We start from the raw sequence: 21447 nt of genomic DNA on the forward strand, positions 1-21447 counted from the left end.
GGTTCAATTTCCTGCAGAAATGGAGTGGGTTTGTGCAGAGGAGCAGTGAAAAATATGTAGTGAAATGGAGGACTGCAGTGAAATTAGAGTTCGTGCTATTTTGAAGTGAAAAATACTATGGAGAAACACTACCAAATACTATGGGGAAACACTATCAAATTGCTCTAGCTTTTTCATTGGGTTTTTTTAATTTTAATTATAGGATATAGAGAAGTTTATATAGGATTTTGGAGAGGCACTGCTAGTGTCGTTGGACTTGCATTTTATCATGTAATTCTAGAAAGTAACATTTACTTCTCATTGGGCAAAGTAATGTAATTCCAGAAAGTAACGTAGTTTTGGATACTTGCATTTTATAGCTGATTTGAGTATTTTCTTTTGTTGGTTGTTCATTTGCAATTTACTATAATTTTGTAGTTGATTTGGGTATTTTCTTTTCCTTTGGATTATCAAAGGCCCAAAATTGCGGCCTCTTTTGAGTTTGTTAGTTCGTATGCAAATTAGTTCTCAAATTCAATGGGCCAAGTTTGCATATCATTCCAATTAAAATTGACATTTTAGGAAACCTGAATCCAGATTCAACACCCGAACCACAAATGCGGCCCATGGGTTAGAAGTATCAAGATTTCCCCCCTCAAAATACCTATAATAATAGGCTATGCTGTTTTTTAAATAAAATAAGTAAGAAAGAAACAAAGATTCGATGCGATAATAAAGCTTCTTTAATCACAGCAAGTAGCAACCAATAACTCACGTCCACCAATAGTTAAACATCAAAGAAATATGCCATGCAATGCAAGCATGCAACCGAAGCTGTTCATTTGAACAGCCGACGTCATCAAAAAAATTTATGTTAAGCAAAGAATTAGAACAAACTGATTGGGGGTTAAAGATGGTGCTCTCTATCAACTCCTCACACTAGTGCCTTAGAGAAGGCAGAAATTTCTACCACTGTTACCTCACCTCTCTATCAACACCCACTCCCTTCTCTCTCTCACTGTTTCTTTGCGCAAGGTGGCTAATCCGTTCAAATGATGAAAGATGATTCAATCACTCCTAACTTTTAAAGTGGCCAAACCACCCTCAATGACACCAAAGTAAGTAGGTGGTTCAGCAACTATCAACTAGCCTTTAAGCTGGCTTAGCCACCCCCTGTGACCAACAATGACCAAAGCGTCCAAAAGGTGAGGAGGTAATAAAGAAGCTAAGGAGAGAAGTGGTGGGGAAAACAGGTAAGTAAAAATATACACCCTCCCCCACCCCCCCCCACAACAAAAAAAAAAGAGCACCCCATGCAATATCTTAGGAAGAGAAACAAAGCTGTGTATGATGTCCCAAAAAAGCCTTTTCCTAAAGAAGAGAGAGGTAACCAAAAAGGGAAACCATTGCCTCAAGAGAAACCCCACATTCTCAGAAGAAAGTTGTTTTCATGGAAACGATCGACGACAATTCTAAAACATCCAAAATCCGCACAATGCGGTTAATAGAGGAGAACAAAATTCAAATATTGTAAACAATAATGAGAGTACACAAACGATTGTGAGTTGCAAGGCCACACTAGTTCACTACCTTAAACCCTACCAAAATTGTCTCCAAACTGTGTTCAAAAGTAGCAACATTCAGGGCATAACACCCAAAAAATAAAAAAGTAAAAGAGAATAATTTTATAAAAAAAAAAGACTAAGAAAACAAGCCTCTCATTAACCAATAGCTTCTAGCACTTTCAGCGTCTCTGCCAACCCCCCAGCATAGTAAGCTCTCCTCATTTTTCTTCACCAAGACCATTCTCAGTTTCCTCAGCACTGCAACCCAAAAGAGAACAATTTATTATAAGTTGAATGCGTCATTACATGCTTTTATTGTAAAAACCTAATGTAATTTTTTTTCTTTCTTTTTTACAGTTCTCCAGTTACATGCTCTTAAAGTAGCAAATGTATTTTGACAAAAAAGAAAGAAAAAAAATATATAGTATGTTGCATTTTTGCACAGGTGTTTGCAGCAAGGTCGTCAAAGGCCTGCCCGAGACTTTTTACTGCTAAATGAAAAATCAGAAACAATTTAAACAACAATCATCAATTTTCAGAGTGACTAATAACAATACAAAACCAAGTGATAAATAATAAAATAAATAAATAAAGGCTCTAGTGTTCTTTCAAATTTTGAATGCTTCCAGCTTTCCAATCCATGGGAATGTGTGCAGATGTAACAGTTAATATTAAGAGGTGTGCCAAAGAGCCAGATAAGCAGATTGTTAATTGAAAAGTAGATCAATAATTGAGAAAGAAGAGACACTTATGTTGAAATTATTTGTTCATGTTACTACAGGACCATATAACCTACAATTTTTACACTCTACAACAAAACATCTACACCATTCATGCCTGTGTACTCAAATGGGAGCAAATATAGGTTAAATGCAACACGAAGCTGTGGACTGAGAACCAAAAAAGGTCCCCGAACAAGAAAGGCTTCAGAAACAACCTTAACCATTTGCAAAGTCCAAGTGTTAAATATGATGCACTCATAAGATAGAACCAGAGTTAAGCCATCAAGGACTATGAACTGAATAGATGCATGGATTCCAACTGTTGATAATAGCAAATCAGCAAAATCAAGCAGCAGCAGGTATAAATACAAAGATAACATGTTTTACTTCGTGCATAGAATAGGATCTTGTCCCTCATTCACTTTGGTTTACTATAATCCTAAGGTCCCCTCTCATGGTCGCCTAGCGCCCACCTTCAAAACCAACGCAATGCCTCAAAAGGTCACTTAATGTCTCCACACATGGGAACCAAGGCGGTTGAAATGATGCTTAAACAACCTTTACAAATGCGAGAACCGCCTTTCTTCACATAATTCCCTCTAGACACAAATATGATAAAAATGCAAACATTCCCTTAAGCCCAACAACCAAAAATCCATTTCCTGCTCACTGAAACTCAAGGAATTAACCCAGCTCCTCTTTTCTCTGAGCATTAACCTAAAACTTATAACACAAACAATTCCTATGCCTAGGAAGCAATATACTAAGACCAATCTACAGCATTGCATAGAGAGCAATACAAAACCAGCGATATGATTATTATTATTATTATTATTATATGAATAGAATTTGAAAGCAATTAAAAAAAAAGCAAATTATAAACAGAATGCCTGATAGCAAATTACTCCTCAGATGAATTGAGCCACAAAGATTCCTAGTCTAACAAAAACAGTCCATCCAGTGATCAATAACAATTGAAAACCAACGAAAGTAATTATCTTTTGCAATTGTACAGTAAATAGACCAATCACAGAGCCGACTCAACAAACCTCTCAGGCTGAGATTCCACCGCTTCTGGCTTCCTCCAACTCCGATTATCCTCTGCCACCGATGCCGACCAGCTGTTTCCAAGGCCAAAACCTTTCTTCCCGAATCCGTCCCCCTTCATCTGCGCAGCCTCCTTGATCTTCATCGCCTCCAGCTGCTCATCAATCTTCCTAGGATCCTGCCCTTTCTCCGCCAGCACATCCTCTCTCGGCCTAGCCTCGCCAAATGGATTGGAGCCCCGCGAGGCGGGCTTCGATGGCGTCACCGGCCCCTCCTGCTTCCCTTCGCTCACAGGCAGCGTCCTAGGCTGCAAATTCAGCCTAGGCCTCTCTGTCCCTGTGCTCTCCTCCTTCTTCATCCTCAGCCAATTCTCCGCATCAGCACCGCCGCTCGAGGCGAACCCTACCTTCCTCTCCCCGCCGTTGGATCTCCGCCCCTCCGTCGGCGGCACAATGGCCTTGCTCGCTCCCCAATTGTCAGAATCATCGGCCCGAGACTGCGAATTGAAAAACCCTCCTCCACCTCTCTCTCGCTCCCTCCGATCGAATCCATTGTTTCCGACCGTCGACTTCTTCGCCGCGCCCCAATCGTCGGTCTCATCGGCCCGAGAAGGCCCCGATTCTTTCTCCCTATTAAAACCACCGTTTCGGCGGGGCTCATCGGAAACCCTAGAGGACCCCCAGCGAGAATTCGAGGACTCGCTGCCGTTAGAGCCGTAGGATTTGAATCCGCCGCCGATTCGGCCGCGGTCGCGTTCCAGCTCCTCAGCTGAGCGCTCGCGCGGGCCGGTGGGGAGAGCCAGGAGCTCTTGAGTAGTGAGGCCCTGAGGCTTTTCCGGACGTTGGTAGGTCGTCTGAGTCGGCTTGGCGGCGGTGAACTCCGCAAGCGAGAGGGTTTGGCCCTTCTTCTTCTTCGGCTTGGCGGCGGCCACGGCTAGGGACGGGAAGTCCGCGAGCGGCTCGCCGGGAATCCCAGAGTTTGATTGTTGTTGTTGGACCTTCTCCTCCTGTTGCTCGGCCTCCAAGGCCCACGCACCAGGCTTGGCCCACGGAGACACCGTTGCAGCCATCGCGTTCTCTCTTCGCTTCTCGCTGTGGATTTCCTCTCTCTCTCTCTCTCTCTTCGCGTGTGGGATTCGTTTGTTGGGAGGGAAGAGTGGGTGTAGGGATATATATATATATAGGTAGGGAAGTGGAATTGGATCGGGCGGTGGAGGATAGGTGTTATGGAATGGACGGTGGCGTGGCGCGTTTGATGGATTCCTATGGATTCCTAATCCGAACGGGAGGGTAGTGGGGTTCGTTTTACGGTTGGGATTGGAGGTTTAGGACAGGTTTTGGGTCGGATTAGGAAGGTGCAAAGTAGAATCTTATTCGATTACCGTAGGCAATTTGGATATTCTCTTGCTTTTATTCCAAAATAATGACCAAATTTTTGCTTATTATTATTCCTCATTCTGGTAGTAATAATACGTTTCCTTCTTCTTTTGGTTTTTTTCTTCTTTTTTTTCCTTTTTTTGGGAGTCAATGCTAGTACAAAGTATACAACATTTTGTGATAATTTTAGTAATTTTATTTAGTAGATTATTATATGAATATTATAAGATTAGAATTAAAATGATATGACATGATAAATTTGTCCTGGTTTTTTGTTTTTTATACAAGTTCATATTTTCAAAGTGGTGTGATTCTATAACGAAAAATTAATAAGAGAATGTGTTCGAAATTATTCTAACACTAGACTGAAGATTGGAATCTCCTTAGTTGGTAGGTTACGAGAATCCAGTAACTACCTTATTTTTTAAGTGACATGCTAATGTAATAAAAATGTACATGTGACAATATTTTACGTGACAGCCTAATCACGTGACACAAAATTTGTTAATTTTTTTTTTAACGGAAAGAAATAAAAGGGAAAAGTATAAGTACTGTTCGGATCACTTTTGAATCTAAAGAGTAGTTTGATAAAAACGCATAGCACCTAAAAAGTGCTACATGGCTTAACCGTTGAGCCCACGCTGAAAGGAAATAAATTTTTGCAGTTTGTGGGCTTTAGCTCAGAATGTGAACAATTATATACTCAATGAGGCCATGCACCGGCCCATTTTACCCACTGTGAAGAATTATCCAATTGAGTTTTACTTAAAAAAGATTCGTCAAAATTTGATAATTCACAAAAGAACAAAATCCTGCAGCCTAGTCCAGGGCGGAGAGGTTTTTGGTTCCAACCAAAATGTGATGTATAATGCTAAAAAAAATAAAAATTAAAAAAAAAAAGCTCATCCAACAGGTTTTTACAACTCATCAAGCATGTGTTGGATCCTTTAATTGTGTGATTATACTGACAATATAACAGCTATAAAAAAAAAAAAAAAAAAAAAAATCCTCGATTAAACAAACTCAAAAGAAGAAAAGAATGGAATGATACAAACCCCTAACTTCAATTTATTTAATGGGGAAAAAATAAAAACACAAATTTGTACAGCCAAAAAAGATCATGAAGCCTGCCACGATCTCACGTTAGGCATCTCCACTGCCTCTGATACAGCTCTGTAACCCCCATCTGAGTAGAGAATAGTCCATCATGCGAAGATTCTGGTGATCGGAGGATCTTGTCTCCTGGCTTGTGAAGAACGGAAGCGGATGTTTCAGCTGGACCATTGATACCCGAAGTATGTCCAGAGAAAACAAGGAGCTTCCAACTCTACTACTCTTAACAGCAGCCGCGGGTTCCTTCATTGCTGGGGAATCATGTTCTCTTGTTTGAAAGAAAGAAGAAAAAAAAAACAAACAAACTCATTGTTCAAGACCATCTGAATTGTGTATGGTGATCAGATGTTCTTCTTCAAAACCTTTCACTGAATCCCCACTGACGTACCATGTTACAGTCCCTGCAGTGAATACCAAATGTACCATCATAAGCTAAAGGCATGATAATGGCAGAACACCCCTACTCAACCCTGAATGCATGTACTGGATACTTCAGCCTTTGTAAACCATAATAAGTTCTAAATCCAACTTTAAGATTGTAAGGAGGACAACTCCCGGAATATTGCAATTAAAATAACTATTAGAGCAGCTTTTCAGGTAGAGTATTACTACATACTCAACTCTCATCTCACTCTCATACAATTAGCCTGATGTGGCAATGCCTATAAACCTTTAAATTAGTCATTATTAAAAAATGAAAAGACAAAAAAAAAAAAAAAATTAAGGGCTTATAAGTACTGCCACATCAGCCCAGTTGTATGAGAGTAGGATGAGAATTGAGTATTTAGCATTACTCTTTCAGATATTATGGGGATCCTGACGTGTAACAGAAATAGAGAGAACAACACTGTTCTTTGTCAGGATGGCAAATCAACAAGCTATCGGCTGCTCTATCCAGAAGAAACTAAGATTAAAAAATTTGGCATAAAAAGTGGATTAGGTAGTTAGACCATTAGCCACACCATAGCCACACACGGAAGATACTGTTATATTGTTTTCACTATAAGACGTGATATTCTGAGATGACATTCATCACTGGACTGGCCTGGGGAACAAGTCCACAATCAATCAGGATGTAGAACACAGTCCAATATGGTGGCTAAACCACAGATACTAAGTCAGCAAAAAAGAAAAGTACAGAAGAACAAGTATATGAGGGTAATTTTCTCATTGTAGTCGATAGGAACCGCCAGTACCTATGTCTTGAAGATTAACCATATATCTAAACAATAATTCAGTCCCGCTCCTTAGCAAACAAAGACGTCTAAGAAGATGGGACAGAGCCTGCCATCCCCAAAAAAACCATAGGAGCAGCCATCAACCCCAAAAAAAACTTACAAAAAATTAATAATAAAAAACAAAAAACATAGAAAAGAACACGTGATTAAAACCCTCATTCTAAATGACTCAGACTAACCAACCAGGATCTTCGGGCATTATTTGGTTTTCTGAAATCTCAAAAAGTTTCCTTCTGAGGCAATGTGCTCAATATACTACTCTGACAGCTATATTATGCCTACAAGATTCAAGATTTTGACATGATATTCAATGCCAATATGGACATATGGACACTTTGTCTTTGCTGCAAAATACACACTAACCAACTGGCATCAACTTTTGGTCCAGGGGTGATATAGATTACGCAGAAATCAAGTTTCATTTTTGACATCCCCAAGATTTGTGCCAAACACCTGTAGTCTTATTCTCAGCGATTCTTTTGCACAAGAATGGTATAGGTTTACCAAATGCCTAATGATTTTAGTTATACTATTAATTGGACTTCAAAGCACAACTTTAAATGGGGGTCACAAAAGAACATATCAACCACTATGGACTAGATCTATATCAGATCAAAGGTGAAAAAAGCAAGCATTTTTAGAAGAATTAAGTCAAATTGTACCTTGTGTAGGAGGTGGTTCCTGTTCTCTGGTTGCATGAAGTATGATTGTTCCTGAAAGCACAGTGATGAATCCACATATCTCAGAAGCTATGCTGCTGACAGTCTGACCTGACCAATCCTACACAAGACACAGGAAATAAAAGATTTCAGCTCACTGTTCCTTGGTACGTGTGGTGCTTGTAAAAGCATAATGTAGATTCAGAAGCACATTCCTGGATACGTTCGAGATTTTTACCTTGAACATTATGGCACTAGCGATGATAGTCAGAGTTGTGAACATAACATAATATACTGGAGAAACAATTGTTGCACTGAATGTATCCAATGCCTGAAATTAAGATGCCATAATCACCAGCCAACATGAGAATTCCAACCAGCCCTTTCATTTATAAACTTAAAACATTTCTACAAAGACTTGGCCTAAAATAAAGGCCAAGAAACCAACTTAGTTTGATGGAAAACTAGTAAGATAGCCATCCAAGCAGCATTAGTTATTAGAAACTTGAGTTTCTACGAAGTGGCATCAAAATATTCAATATTTTGCACTGTTAGCAATACAGTTCCACTGAAAACCTTAACGACTAGAACAGACAGCTGCATGCATGAAGTACCTAATTGAAGCCAACTTTCAGTTCTATGTGCCCAACGTACACTTCTGTCCACAAATTTCAACAACTGGAATTTACAATTTTCATTAAAATTCCAAATTTATGACTCATGCTGGATGACTGTAAAGCATATAATAATAACATTCAAGTATTGGTAAAGTTTAAATGTTCTGTATGCTGTCTCCAAGACTCTTGTACTCAGTTAGAAAAGAACAAAGCATCAATCTCTTCTTTGTTAAGTCCTACAGGAACACATTATAGTAGAAAGGTGACAAATAAATGGATAGGATCTGATAGACAACAGAAAGCAGAAGCCCTACATGATAATGCTCTCAAAGCTTTAGGACATTTGCCAGTGTTGGATTGCAGTCCTCTACACAGCAGGAGTAGTCTTCATCAAAGCAAGCCCAAACTTTCCTATACTCAAGCTAGGAGGTTTTTATAAAAATGAGAGTAATATTCATGGATTTTCCAAGGGCAACTAAATAATCGACTTGGATTTGCAAAAGCTTATATTTGATTTTGTATGCCAAATAACTATAGTTTGCACACTAGGTAGAGGATAGATTTTGCATCACAAGATTATTAGGTACTCTGATAGCAGCAAAGTGGTTTTTACAGGTACAGACATAAATCCAACCGGTGAATAGTATCACTGCCAATGTAATAACACCACACTCACCTTGTTCAGGTAATTTAGCTGCGTAATGACGCAGATCACTGCAACAGTGAAGAAAAACCAAGTCTGAGGATAAGCTATTTGGCTTACACCCTCCAGCGTAAGTTTAATTGCAATTCCAATGGCCTTTATGCTTACAACCTGAAGCACAGTGCAGGAAGGTCTCAGAGACAAGAACCTAAGACAGTATTGATATTACACCATGAAATTTAAAAGCCATATGACCCTAATGACATAGAGCCTATGTATAGTTGATAACTTTAAAAATATAATTACCGTAAGTGAACCCATCAAAGAACAAATTCCCAAGTAGATCAGCATGTTTGTTTGCCCATAGCGAGATTCAAAATGCAAAATCAAGGCCAGCACTATTGAAAGTGTAGCTGCAACATATATTAGAAACGCTGTTGAATGAGAAAGGAAAGGAGAAAAATTAGTAATCTGAAGAAAGTAAACATTTAATCAGAGATAACATCAAAGATTGAAAAAACGGGTTCTAAACTCCAAACACACATATTCATATATACCTGGTTGTGTTGCCAGATTCCAGATTTCTTCTACAGAAGTTGGAGTATGCTCCTGAGGTGCATGGATTACAATTACAACTGATCCCACAATGCAGGATATACATCCTACAATACCCATTCTCTGCAGACGTTCCTTCAACAAGAAATGAGCCAAAACAGCACTGCACAAATTCATCAAATATTTTTAAGTTATATACCACACTTCAGACAGGTTTCCCATAAGAAATTACCACACATAAGAAAAGCTCAGAATCATCCGCATTTACCTGATAATTATACTCAGTGCCCCAAGTGGGGTTACTAGAACTGCTGGAGCATAGACATAAGCCACAAAGTTTGCAACCTCTCCAACAATCACTATATTGTCCAGAAATATTAAATCATAAGATCAAATATTTTATCCAATTACATTTACCATCTCAAACATATAATTTATCAACTCTTGGTGCTACACTTACTTGTCACCATGCCTGCCCACCAAAGTGGCTCTACTAAATAAGTGTAACCTCCAACTCCTGCGTTAGTAAAGAAACAAAAGTCAATAAACTGAAACAAAGAGGCATACTTCTCAATAAAATTAACTCGAGGATTGCCAGCCACATCACAATAGCTTATAAGCTACACAACAGTTATACTTTTCTATCTTTTTTTATGAGCGAAAAGTTGTGATAAATTTGATAATCATTTCAGAATTTTGTTAGAATCAGACAAAGCAAAACTAAACATTAAACGCAAGCCAAGCTAATACCCTTTTCCTCAATTCATAAGAATGATAGCTTCTGCTTAGTGCTTAACAAGTTGTTTCCAAAGGTGGGGTTGGGGGGGAGGAAGAATCTAATATTCGAGCCAATTCAATCACTTTTGAGGATTCAAAATATTTGCAACATCTTCTTATCTATCTTTCCAATTTTTCTAATTAACATCCAAAATTTCCAACTTCAATTACTGAAAGAAGATTTTTATTAAAAAAAATTTCTCAAATTAATCTAATAAAAAATCTATATAAGGCGCACACAGAGACAGATAAAATCATAATGGCTCGGTCACTATGCATCTAACTAGTACATTCAAAATTCAGATCATTTCAAAGCAAATAATTGAATTCTCAGCCAAATATGAAATTGGAAACAATCCGTGAGCGTATGACTGACCTGCACGAGTACCAGCGGCACCGGCGCGCTTGAGGCCCTTTTTCTTCAAGATGAAGCTGGTGCCGATGAAGACGCTCGACGCCACCGCCAGTATCAGCCCCTTCACATTGTCCGACGCCCCCATCTCTCTCTCTCTCTCGCCCTCTCTTTCTCTCTATCTCTATCAGAGTCTTCAGAAAAAACAGAGATTAGGTCAAGGTCAGTGATTAGGTGAGGAAGAGCTTGAAATTTTCCCGCTAAAAAAGCGAGGCCCAATAAGAATTGCACAAGTGTTTCTCTCTGCAACGCCAAGTGCCAACGAGAGAATCTGAAATCGAAGCCACGGAGAGAGAGAGAGATCTGAAATGACAATAAAAGCCTTCTCGACGAAGCAAATCGAAGCGAAGACTCTCACAGTGAGAGTTCGTCTTCGTCGTCTTGTCGGAAGTTTCCCATTCCTCCACTGGCCGAAGGCTTGATTTCCTGTGTCGCAGTGTATTTTCCTCAAGTTACACCGGGTCTCCGCATCGTTATTTTGTGATGACGTGTAAGAGTTTCCACGTGTCGGTTAGTATGAACTTGATTTCTGCAAAACAAATACTAAAAACCGTGTGGACCTTTTTCTCTGTTTTGGTAACTTTTTTAGGTCATTGTGGTTATGAATTATGATGTTGTACAAAGCCCCCCGGCCCAAATGATTGTGGGTGGTGGTGGTTAATGTTGTCTTTTCCTTTTCTGTTTTTTTTTACTGAGCGGTGGTTAATGTTGTCAAATGACAAAAGTACTCACTTTGAAGGATATTACCATATTATTTCTTTTATAAAAAATAAAAAATTAGGAAGAAAATTGAAAGTTATGATGGGTATGTTTGATAATGATTATTTGACAAAGTATTTTGATGGAATACAAAGAGGAGAAGTGGTTTTTTTTTTTTTTTTGTGAGGTTTACATTTAAAATGGATTCTAGTTTATTAATGCTTTTTAGAATTTTTTTTTTTTTTAAAAGTAACTTTAAATCTATTGTGAGTATTTTATGTGTTGAGTTATTTGTTAATATTTTTATTTTTTTCTTAAAAAAAAATCATAAAAAGCATTGACAAACAAGTTGTGTAAAACGCATTATCAATATGATATCCCGTTAAACCAGAAGGTTGGGATTTACAACAATTAATTTATTCATATTGCTAGCAATTTGAACAATAATATAGAATCTACCTGCTTAAATAAATTTTAGACTGCTCCATTGTTTACTCGAACAGATGAATTATATATAATCTCTCTCACAATAGTTGTATGCACCGTGACTCTCGTAGATGCAGTTGGCTCACGGGGAGAATGAGAAAAGATGAAAATGACGCGCCATACAATTAATGGACCGATATCGCCCTATGTTGCCGGGTATAATCAAATATCAATTCATCTTTGAATTTTAGTGCTGCGCTGGTACAAATGGGTCACAAGCATGAGTAAATGTGCTTGATCTTTTCCTTATCTCTATACTTTGTGCTACTATTGTTGCTGTTGACAGAGATTTAGAGCTTATTTAGGATTGTGTTTAAAGGATTTAAAAGTGTTTTTAACACTTAAAAAGTCCGTTCGAAGAAAAAAGTACTTGTTTGGTAAAAAAAATTAAAAGTGTTTTTAAAGGTCCAAAAATACTAAAAATAGTCCAAACGCATTTTTGACAAAAACTTAAAAATAAATCTTTTACCCAAAAAAATAAACTTGCAACATATACAATACCTAAAGCCAAATCCAAATTCGTCAATGGAGAAGCTTGATGGGCCATGTTTTTTTAGAAATTACAACTTTAACAACTAGTAGCAAATCTCAAGGAGAGACAAGGATCTTTTCCATTTAAGTTAAATAGATAAATTATTTCATAGTCAAGATTCATCTATACCATTAAAATACAACAACATTAAATCTTGACCATGAAATATAATTCTTTCCATTATGCGTACAAATTCATCATTGATATACACGATTTCTTTATTTTTTATTTATGACAAGGAACCCCACAAGATAAGACTACTTCATGTACTTATCTGTGAAAGATAAACTTCAAACCCATGCAAGACGCTCCCCACATAAAACGGGTACGACTTAACTTCGCCGCAAATATGGCCCAAAATAATTATTTGTACGTGATTATAATTCAAAGTTTAGACCTAATAAGAATGCCACCAAATCTAATGCGGAACAAGATCCTCTTCCGAGAGTATTCGGTTAGTTATTTTTTAGATGTATTTTTGTCTTTTTATTTTTTGAAAGAATAAAAATATCCCTTCATAACTAATTAGATTTCGTCGAGTTGAAAGCACACTGCCATTTCCGCCATTTTTTTTCTCTAGTTTTTTCCTGGGCTTGCCCCTAACAATGCCGTGTTGCGTTCATATACATACCATTCTGGTCAACAGGGTTGTTCTTTTACGACAAATGGTGGAGTTGCTTGGTCAGTTTTTTCTGCCTTATTTTCTTATGGACTGGCAAATGATTTTATTTTATTTTCTATTTTCTTATATTTGTAGGTATAAACACGAATGTACTTTTTTTTTTTTTTTTTTTGAGTGACACAAGAAGGACATAAGATAAATTTTTAATGTTACTTTCTACTTATGGTTTTTTTTTTTTTTTTTTGGCTCCTTGTATAGTTTAATTTTATTATGTAATATTTACATTAATTTTCTTATTGTATTTTTTAGTCTACTTGGCCTTATTAAACTATAAATAAGTTGACATGTGTATAGTTTAGACACACGTAAATTATATCAGAACAAATGTCCTGAATTCGAACGTTGTATCCGTTATTTACTTCTCATTTTAATTAAATATTTTACGTGTTAGATTTCGCTTATTAAGAAAAAGTTTGGGTCCACACGGGAGAGACAAGTATCCTCTTCATTTCAAATGAAATGGATAATATCTATTTCAAGGTCAGGATTCAAAATTAGTACATCTTAACGATGTATATGAAGTCAATATTGACACGCTTTTTAAATAATTTAAACAATGTAAAATCATGTATACCATTAGACATACCAACTTTGAATTCCGAGCATGAAATGAATACTTACCTATTTATTTGAAATTGAGATGACCATATTCCATAGGGAATGGAGTGTGTTAAAAAATTTATTAAATTATTAAATTTATCCATTCCTGTTCGCTTAAAATTTTAAAATTAGTGATAATTTAACACGATTATGATCCCCCAAAGATTTTGTGATATTGGTTTTTTGGGGATCATCCATATTCCCAAGCATTTAGCGCCTTCTGGCCCAGCTTGCATTGACCCGATGCTGCTGCTCCATGCCCAAATCCAACTCAAGCCCAAACCGCATGCCCACCCATTCTTCCACTTATAGTTAACGTAAGCTTCTAAAATTGAACCGTTCAAATCCTTTCCTCTTAGTTCTCCACTTATTCTTCCACTCTTTTATTTATTTATTTTATTATTATTATTATTATTTATTTATATTTTAGAAGTTGCAACTTTTTCTCATTTCTTTTTCCAATAACGACGAACCCAACTTGGTAAATCTGGGCACAGAGTTCCACTCATTAAGAATGTAGGCTGTGGATTAACTTGCTTATCTATAAAAATGCCAGTGAAATATATCCAATCAGCTTCAATAATTCAAAATTCTTGAGAAGGAGAGGGAGAAAAGCATAATGAAAAGGAAGCTCCCTTGAAAATGGCTGCTTGGAGGAAGCTTCCTTTACATGTATGTTCTACTTACTCTCTACAGTCTACACGTATATGTATCAAGAGATAATATTATCAAAGACAATACCGTAATCATCACTAATAGTCTTTCTCAACGGAGCAACAACGACGACTTTTGTATTATTAGTGACGACTAAAAGTCGTCGGCTTTACTAAAGACCAAAATTTTTGTAGTGAGATTGAGACTTGAAATAAAGATGACATATTTCATGGCCTAAGTTCAATTTCAAATCCATAGAACTACCGATTCCATGGTTTGTAATTTAGATCGCCCAATTCTTATTGTTTTCTCTTCCTCTCTGGGTTGTTGAGTGGGAAGGAATCGTATCAGTCACTAAAAGAAATTTAACAGCCTCCAATCACATGCTGACACGTGTTAACAAGTTGTAAAAGAATTGTAGGTCTATCATTTTTCTAGAGTTATCTAATCTGCATACAACACATGGGTATCAAATATCAAACAATCACAAACCATTCCAAGAATTGAAGCAACGGAAAATGCTGAAAAGTGGGTAATTTCCAGCATTTCCCTAACAATCGATCATCAAGCATTTGCTAATATTTTATTCAAAGGTAGCTCATCTTATATCATAATGAGAAGTCTTAGAACCACCAAAGTAAGATGACACTAAATAAGTTAAACGATAACCCAAAAGATAGATAGAGGCCTCAGGCCTATAATAACATTATTGGATGAAGTTAATGAGATGATCTAAGTTAGTGATATACCATGGCCTTCAAAGATATTCCGGATGTGGAAACCTTTTGGATCTCATTCACGAACTGAAGGGCATTGTCGACGACCTTTTTGTCGTTGTCGTATAGCTCCACTGTAAACCGACCAACAGATTGGTCACCCATCATGATGTTGTAGAAAAGCTTAGGCTTAGGGCCAAGCATGTAGCTTCCTATAGAGGCGATAAATAGTGAATTAGTAACTAGTAAATAGTAAATAGTCATTTAATGAAAACATATTGGTTAATATGAGAATTATAAACAAGTGAGGGAGATGGGGATTGAGGGCTCTATTGTTGCCCTTTGGGCTGAGATTGTCCTTTTAAGTGGACTAAGGTAAAGTTGTTGGGATAGGGATTTTTTTTTGCAATTTTTGTCCGAAGAAGAGGGAGACAGGAGAATTGCAAAAAAGTTTGTAGGAGAGGGCTGGATCCCCTATAAATTCACTACCCAATTACAGAGGGTAGCAAAAATTGGTTGGGAATCCTGTTCCAACTCACTTATAGAGCTCAAGATTGTAGAGATTATAGTGAAAATAAATTGGTGAATCATTAAAAAGCTGTTGATTTGAAAAATATCATTAAATAAAAATAAAAAAGACTTTTTTTTTTTTTTGGTTGTTTAATTTTTATCGGGATGAGTTGGAGAAAAAAATCACCCTAATGAGAACTAAAGTCATAAATGTCAAACCATAATTCCGACCATGTGTTTGCTTGTCCCTTAAACAACACTACTACCAAAATCTTTGAGCATCTTTATATATGATGCATTTTAAGATGGAGATCCCGTACAATTAACTGCCAAGGTTGTTTGGCATCAATCTTCTGTCACCCCTAAAGTATTCACCAATTTGTTCACTCATCCATCACAAAGACAACAAAAATCCATCTTCAACCCCGGGTTATAGACCGAGTATAAATACCGAGGGTACTGACTATTTCTACTTTTGCAGCCATTTTTAAGGACATGTATAGCGCCAAAAAAGAAGAAGAAGAAGAAGAGAGAAGATGATAAGCAAGTATGCAATCAAATCCAACAAAGTGTACAAATAACACCACCTTGCGAGGGAATCAATAACATCTCCACGCACGGCATACAAAAAATGGTTCCCACGACCTCCACATTTCTTCAAACTGGACGTTGATAGAATATTAAGGGACAACTTCTCACTCATTAGTCATTACTATTGTATATATGCCGCGAACGTCCGGGCATTATTAATCACTAGCCTATAACCCACTAAAATCGAAAAATGTTACACTTTACAAATTTTTTCTCTAAAAATTGATTCTCAAATGATGTATCATGGAATTAGCAGGACATGTCAAATTGGATTTCCCTTTGTAAACCTGTCCCGTTTTCAATTAGGGAAAAAAAAGAAATGAACCTATTTAGCAAATCATATAGCAGATTTTGTATAGGATTAGTTCGAATCCAAAATCTAAAAGCACAGTAGCATCTTAAAGTCATCATGAGGATAGAAATTCAAATGATGTTCCACAGCATTTACAGGGGATGTCAATACATATGAGGTTGTTTGTCATACAATTGACTATTTAAATAATCTGCCACTATACACTATTCTATTACATAATACATTTTGCGCACTCGATGAGAGTGGTTACCTCTTTGGTTTGGTCGGATGGATGAGATATTGATGAGCTCACTCAATACAAGTAGAGCCCAAAGATAGTTGGGAATCTTAAAAAAACCGCACCCCGACTTCTCACCCGAACATATCAACTTCATACTGAAGTGGGGTCCAATTCAATTTTTTTTTATTCTTACCAACTGATACACCCACCAACCGAAAATAATAATAATAATAATAATAATAATTAAAATTTCCACGATTGGTCTATTAAATTCTTGAAAATATGACCATCTCGGAGAAGAGACAATATTTTGAATGAAATATTCTTTTTTTTTAAAAAAAAAAAACAAATTTTCTAAAATATGATTGTTAGATAAAAATAAAGAAATAAATCTTTACCAAAAATATTTAACAAAATAATACACATTCTCCGGGTCAGATATTATTTTTTAAAAAATAATAACCCTTATTTCTCTCCCAATGGGCCTTTGTTTTAGATGATTCTCAACTCCACTGATCAGTGGCCCGAATTTACATGTCCGACTAGGACGAGGCACAGCTAAAAGTTGGGCCCAAATAACAAAAAAGTAACACAAACTAAGAGCATCCTAGGAAATATAATCATAAAACAACTCATAAAAAAATCCAAGATATTTACGGAGGCCTCAACCTAATACGCACCCACACAACAAAAGTCGAGAGAATCAAGGGCATATATAACTAACACATATTCTTTACTCTTTTTTAAGCCTTAGGATCATGATTAATTTACGGAGCCTAATCTGGACCACAAATCCTAATTATTATCAAAGGCCATGAGACAAAAGTCACCATCATGAACAAGTCAATACTTATCTCTCCCTTATCTTTTTTTTTTTTTTTTTTTTTTTTGAACGCCGAATCATCGAGAACTTTAACAAACAAATATCTAGCTTGTTTGATTCGTTGACTCCGTCGTCAACATTTATTTATTTCACATGAGAGAGATAGATAAATCTGCTTAAAATCTTGTAACAATTACAAACCGATCAAGGAATTAAAGCAAACGTTACGGATAATAAACGAAAAGCATGAGGAAAACGAAGAGCAGCATATTATTTAATGGTGGTAGTTCATTTTATCACACAATAAAAAGTCTCAGAACCACCAGATCTAAGGGTAACGAAAGTCCCCAAGTCCCATAAGACTCTTAAAAAAGAAAGAGCACCATGACCATACCGACAACCACATAAGGCTAAACGACGTTAAAAAAAGAGTTAAACGACACTCCCAAGTAGATGAAAAACATAGTAGTATTATTAGATAAAGAGTTAAATCAGATCTAAGAGAGTTGACCACAGTCGGCGACGACAACGGTCTTGGCGGTCCTGCCGGAGCTGGATCCGACCTTCTCGATCGCCTTCACGATGTCCAGGCCCTCCACGACCTGTCCGAACACTACGTGCTTGCCGTCGAGCCACTCGGTCTTGGCGGTACAGATGAAGAACTGAGATCCGTTTGTGCCGGGGCCGGCATTGGCCATGGAGAGGATGCCGGGGCCGGTGTGCTTCCTGATGAAGTTCTCATCGGCGAACTTGGCGCCATAGATGGACTCGCCGCCAGTGCCGTTCCCGGCGGTGAAGTCTCCGCCCTGGCACATGAACCCGGGGATCACCCGGTGGAAGGATGATTTCTTGTAGTGGAGGGGCTTGCCGGAGCGGCCGGTTCCCTTCTCACCGGTGCAGAGGGCACGGAAGTTCTCGGCCGTGCGGGGAGTGGTGTCGGCGTAGAGCTCCATCACGATCCGGCCAGCGGGCTGGTTGCCGATCTCCATGTCGAAGAAAACCTTAGGGTTTGACGCCATTGAAGCAGAGATTTTGATGTTCGATCAAAGATTAGCAAGAGAGAGAGAAATTGCTTAGGGTTTTGAGGGGACGAGGAAGGATTATATAGGGGTTGGGACATGGGGATTGTGTCTGTAAGGTTGGAATGAGCCGTTGGATGAGGACGCGTGGGGGGATCGTGACGGTAGTGGGAGTAACTATGGTTAGGTTAGGTTTTGACTAGTGTTAGTGTAGGAGATTCGAGATATGACGGTATATGCTCTTCGTCATTATTCCGGATAAGGAGCGTGGACTATTGGACTGTGTGGGAGGGACGAGGGAAAACGACGCCGTTTGAAACGGCTCTGATTTGAGGGATTCATGAGGTGTACATAAATAGTACACTTGTCAGCCATTTTCTTCGATGCGAGTTGCCACCTGCCTTTGATTGAAGAGAAATGCTTTTAGTGCAATAAAAATTTATTTTTAGCCCATAAAAGTTTTTTTTTTTTTTTTTTTTTTTTTTTTGAAAGAAATACATTCCAATTTCATTGATAATAATTACAAGTATAAAACTCTTACATCGCAGAAGCACAAAGCCCTGAAAATGCAAATTATAGCCGAAGCTATAAGGATACAACATTACCTAAAACCTCTGTTAACCTATGACTAGTTTTCAATTGAAATAACAGATCTGCATAAGACAGAGGCAATCCAATGCATAGATAGCGCAAATTCCTCCTCGACCCAAAAGCCAGGATGAAGTTCACGTCCACAACTCGAAGGTTTGGACTAAAATTCACATCCACGACCTAAAAGATATGGACCAAAGTTCAGTTCACATCCAAGCAGGCAGATCGAGTGGCCAAGCCTTATTACAAAACAGAAGCAAGAAAACCGAAATAAAACGTGGGAGAACCAAAGAAGCAGGGCCTTATTATAAGCAAATAAGAGAAATGAAATGCATACAGGGAAAAAACATGAACATAGACAATACAAGGAAAATAAAACAAACGGGAACAGGCACACACAGCGTAGATGCCGATTGTGCACTCGCCGGAAACTGACACCGGAAGGGAACGACGGAAGCTCAACGCGGTGGGGACGTGGAAAAAGCCCAAAACAGTGGACGGAGGGTGGCAAAACTGATCACTAGCTGGTCGAAAAACTGATCGCCAGCAGGGGATGTTGAAGCTCATCGTTGGAGGGGCACGAGGAAAGACCCAGCATTGGACGGTGGGCGGAGGAGATCGGCGGCGAACACAAAACAAAACTGGGGGGAGTCTAAAAGAAACCCTCAAAATCAACACCCACACCGAGTGTCACACAAGCAAGGCTACAAGAACATCACACCAAAAACATAGCAAAAAAAAACAGAAAGGAAAGGAGTAGGAAACAACCAGAGAGCTTCGCCAAGGACAAAAGCGGAACAAAGAGGAAGGTGCGGCAGAGAAAGGGTAGGGAGGAGGCAACCTGGGCCAAGGACATCAAGTAAACTACTGGCACCCGGTGCAAGGGCAAGCGAGGGGGAGGGGGCTTACCTGAGGCTGCGGCGCTAGAGAGAAAGTGAGAAAACCCTAAGACTAGTTGAGAAACAAAACCCATAAAAGTTTTAGGTGGTAAGAGGTTATAAACTCCATTCATAATTGCTGTGGCCCTACCTATTGATTTGCCTATGACCTCTTGCCACCTAAAACTTTTATGAGCTAAAAATGGTCTTTTTATTGCACTATAACATATCTATTGATTTAATAAAAGTTGGTTGTCTCCCAAGGTTAGCTCAATCGGTTGTATATCATATCTAATGAAGCGGACGTCACTAATTCGAATCTCTCTCCCTTTTCCTTGTGTGGAAATGTAAAAAAAAAAAAAAAAAAACCGAAGTTGTCTACATTTCTATCAACCGAAAAATATATTTGTTTTTCCTAAAACTTAAAAAGAAAAATAAAATGCCAAATTCGGAATTTTTTACAATTGATTGACACATACATATTTATTTGCGGGTATCATACAATATTGGAATCTTTAGCGTTGAAAAAAACACACATTGAAATTTTTAGAACTCCTTAAAGCATTTAAAAGTCCTTATGACTCTACTCTACGATTCTATTCTTCTTTTTCTTTTCTTTCAAAAAGGATCATTATTCTTCAATTGCATCATACTTCACTTTCGTAAAGGAATAGGGATTCTTCTTAGCATTCAAAATTTCATTTATATAATAATTCATTTAGAATCATGCCCATGCCCAAAATCTAACATTATTCACTATGTATGACGCGGGAAGATTGAAACCTTTGGATAGTTAGCCATAAAAAAAATTTCTTTTGAAAAATTCTGACAATGTTTCCTAACGGTTATTTTTCGTTTGAAAGTCACATTGTTCTCAAACATATTAACAAATAATTCAAAACATAATAACACTCTTTATGAACAAATAAAAATTCACACCTACTTTAAAGAGTATTTTGACAAATTAAATAAATGCTTAACTTTTGCACACGTGGAGCTGACTTATTATTTAAAACAATTAAAAAAGATTAGAGTGTTCGTGTGACCACCCTTAATAAAAAGAAAGGGGTGATCATGCATCTACCTCTGACATTGGCATAGGCAACGGCAACAACCGCCACAATAGGCTAGGAGTAGCAGTACATCGACCTCTCTCCTCCATTGAGAATAGTTATGTAACTACTCTTTTTTTAAGGTTAAATGCTTTTTTGCCCTCTATGATTTAACAACTTCATTTTTTGCCCATAGGGTTTAGTTTTTATCACAGGAAGTACCTTAGATTTACTTAAAAACGGACGAAATTTAGACTGAGGTACTATCTCTGTTTTTATGTAAACCTGAGGTACTTCCTGTAATAAAAACTAAGCCTTAGGAAACAAAAAAATAAAGTTATTAAACCACAAGGGGCAAAAAGGTATTTAACCCATTAT

General features: G+C 37.7%; 3 protein-coding genes across 4 annotated transcripts; all 3 read right to left on the reverse strand.

The window, feature by feature from the left end:
- Positions 1 to 1455: 1455 nt before the first annotated feature.
- LOC132167867 (eukaryotic translation initiation factor 4B3) lies at positions 1456 to 4467 on the reverse strand. Its single transcript, XM_059578905.1, has 2 exons — positions 3316 to 4467; positions 1456 to 1802 (listed from the first exon to the last, which is right to left on the reverse strand). Exons 1-2 carry the CDS (start codon positions 4380 to 4382, stop codon positions 1763 to 1765), a joined length of 1107 nt encoding a protein of 368 aa, XP_059434888.1. The 5' UTR covers positions 4383 to 4467; the 3' UTR covers positions 1456 to 1762.
- A 1134-nt stretch (positions 4468 to 5601) lies between these two features.
- Positions 5602 to 11129, reverse strand: LOC132181108 (probable magnesium transporter NIPA6). 2 transcript variants are annotated; one of them, XM_059594180.1, is made up of 9 exons: positions 10668 to 11127; positions 9975 to 10031; positions 9783 to 9873; positions 9517 to 9677; positions 9266 to 9393; positions 8993 to 9130; positions 7938 to 8030; positions 7703 to 7820; positions 5602 to 6203 (listed from the first exon to the last, which is right to left on the reverse strand). In XM_059594180.1, exons 1-9 carry the CDS (start codon positions 10789 to 10791, stop codon positions 6109 to 6111), a joined length of 1005 nt encoding a protein of 334 aa, XP_059450163.1. In that variant the 5' UTR covers positions 10792 to 11127; the 3' UTR covers positions 5602 to 6108. The 2 variants fall into 2 exon arrangements, with proteins under 2 accessions (XP_059450163.1, XP_059450172.1); XM_059594189.1 differs by lacking the exons at positions 5602 to 6203; positions 7703 to 7820; positions 7938 to 8030 and adding an exon at positions 8064 to 8377 and having other exon boundaries at positions 10668 to 11129.
- A 6647-nt stretch (positions 11130 to 17776) lies between these two features.
- Positions 17777 to 18615, reverse strand: LOC132163213 (peptidyl-prolyl cis-trans isomerase). Its single transcript, XM_059573421.1, has one exon. The coding sequence runs from the start codon at positions 18546 to 18548 to the stop codon at positions 18027 to 18029; it is 522 nt and encodes a 173-aa protein (XP_059429404.1). The 5' UTR covers positions 18549 to 18615; the 3' UTR covers positions 17777 to 18026.
- Positions 18616 to 21447: the final 2832 nt, after the last annotated feature.

Source organism: Corylus avellana, chromosome ca1, assembly GCF_901000735.1.
Source record: "Corylus avellana chromosome ca1, CavTom2PMs-1.0".
Taxonomy (NCBI): Eukaryota; Viridiplantae; Streptophyta; class Magnoliopsida; order Fagales; family Betulaceae; genus Corylus; species Corylus avellana.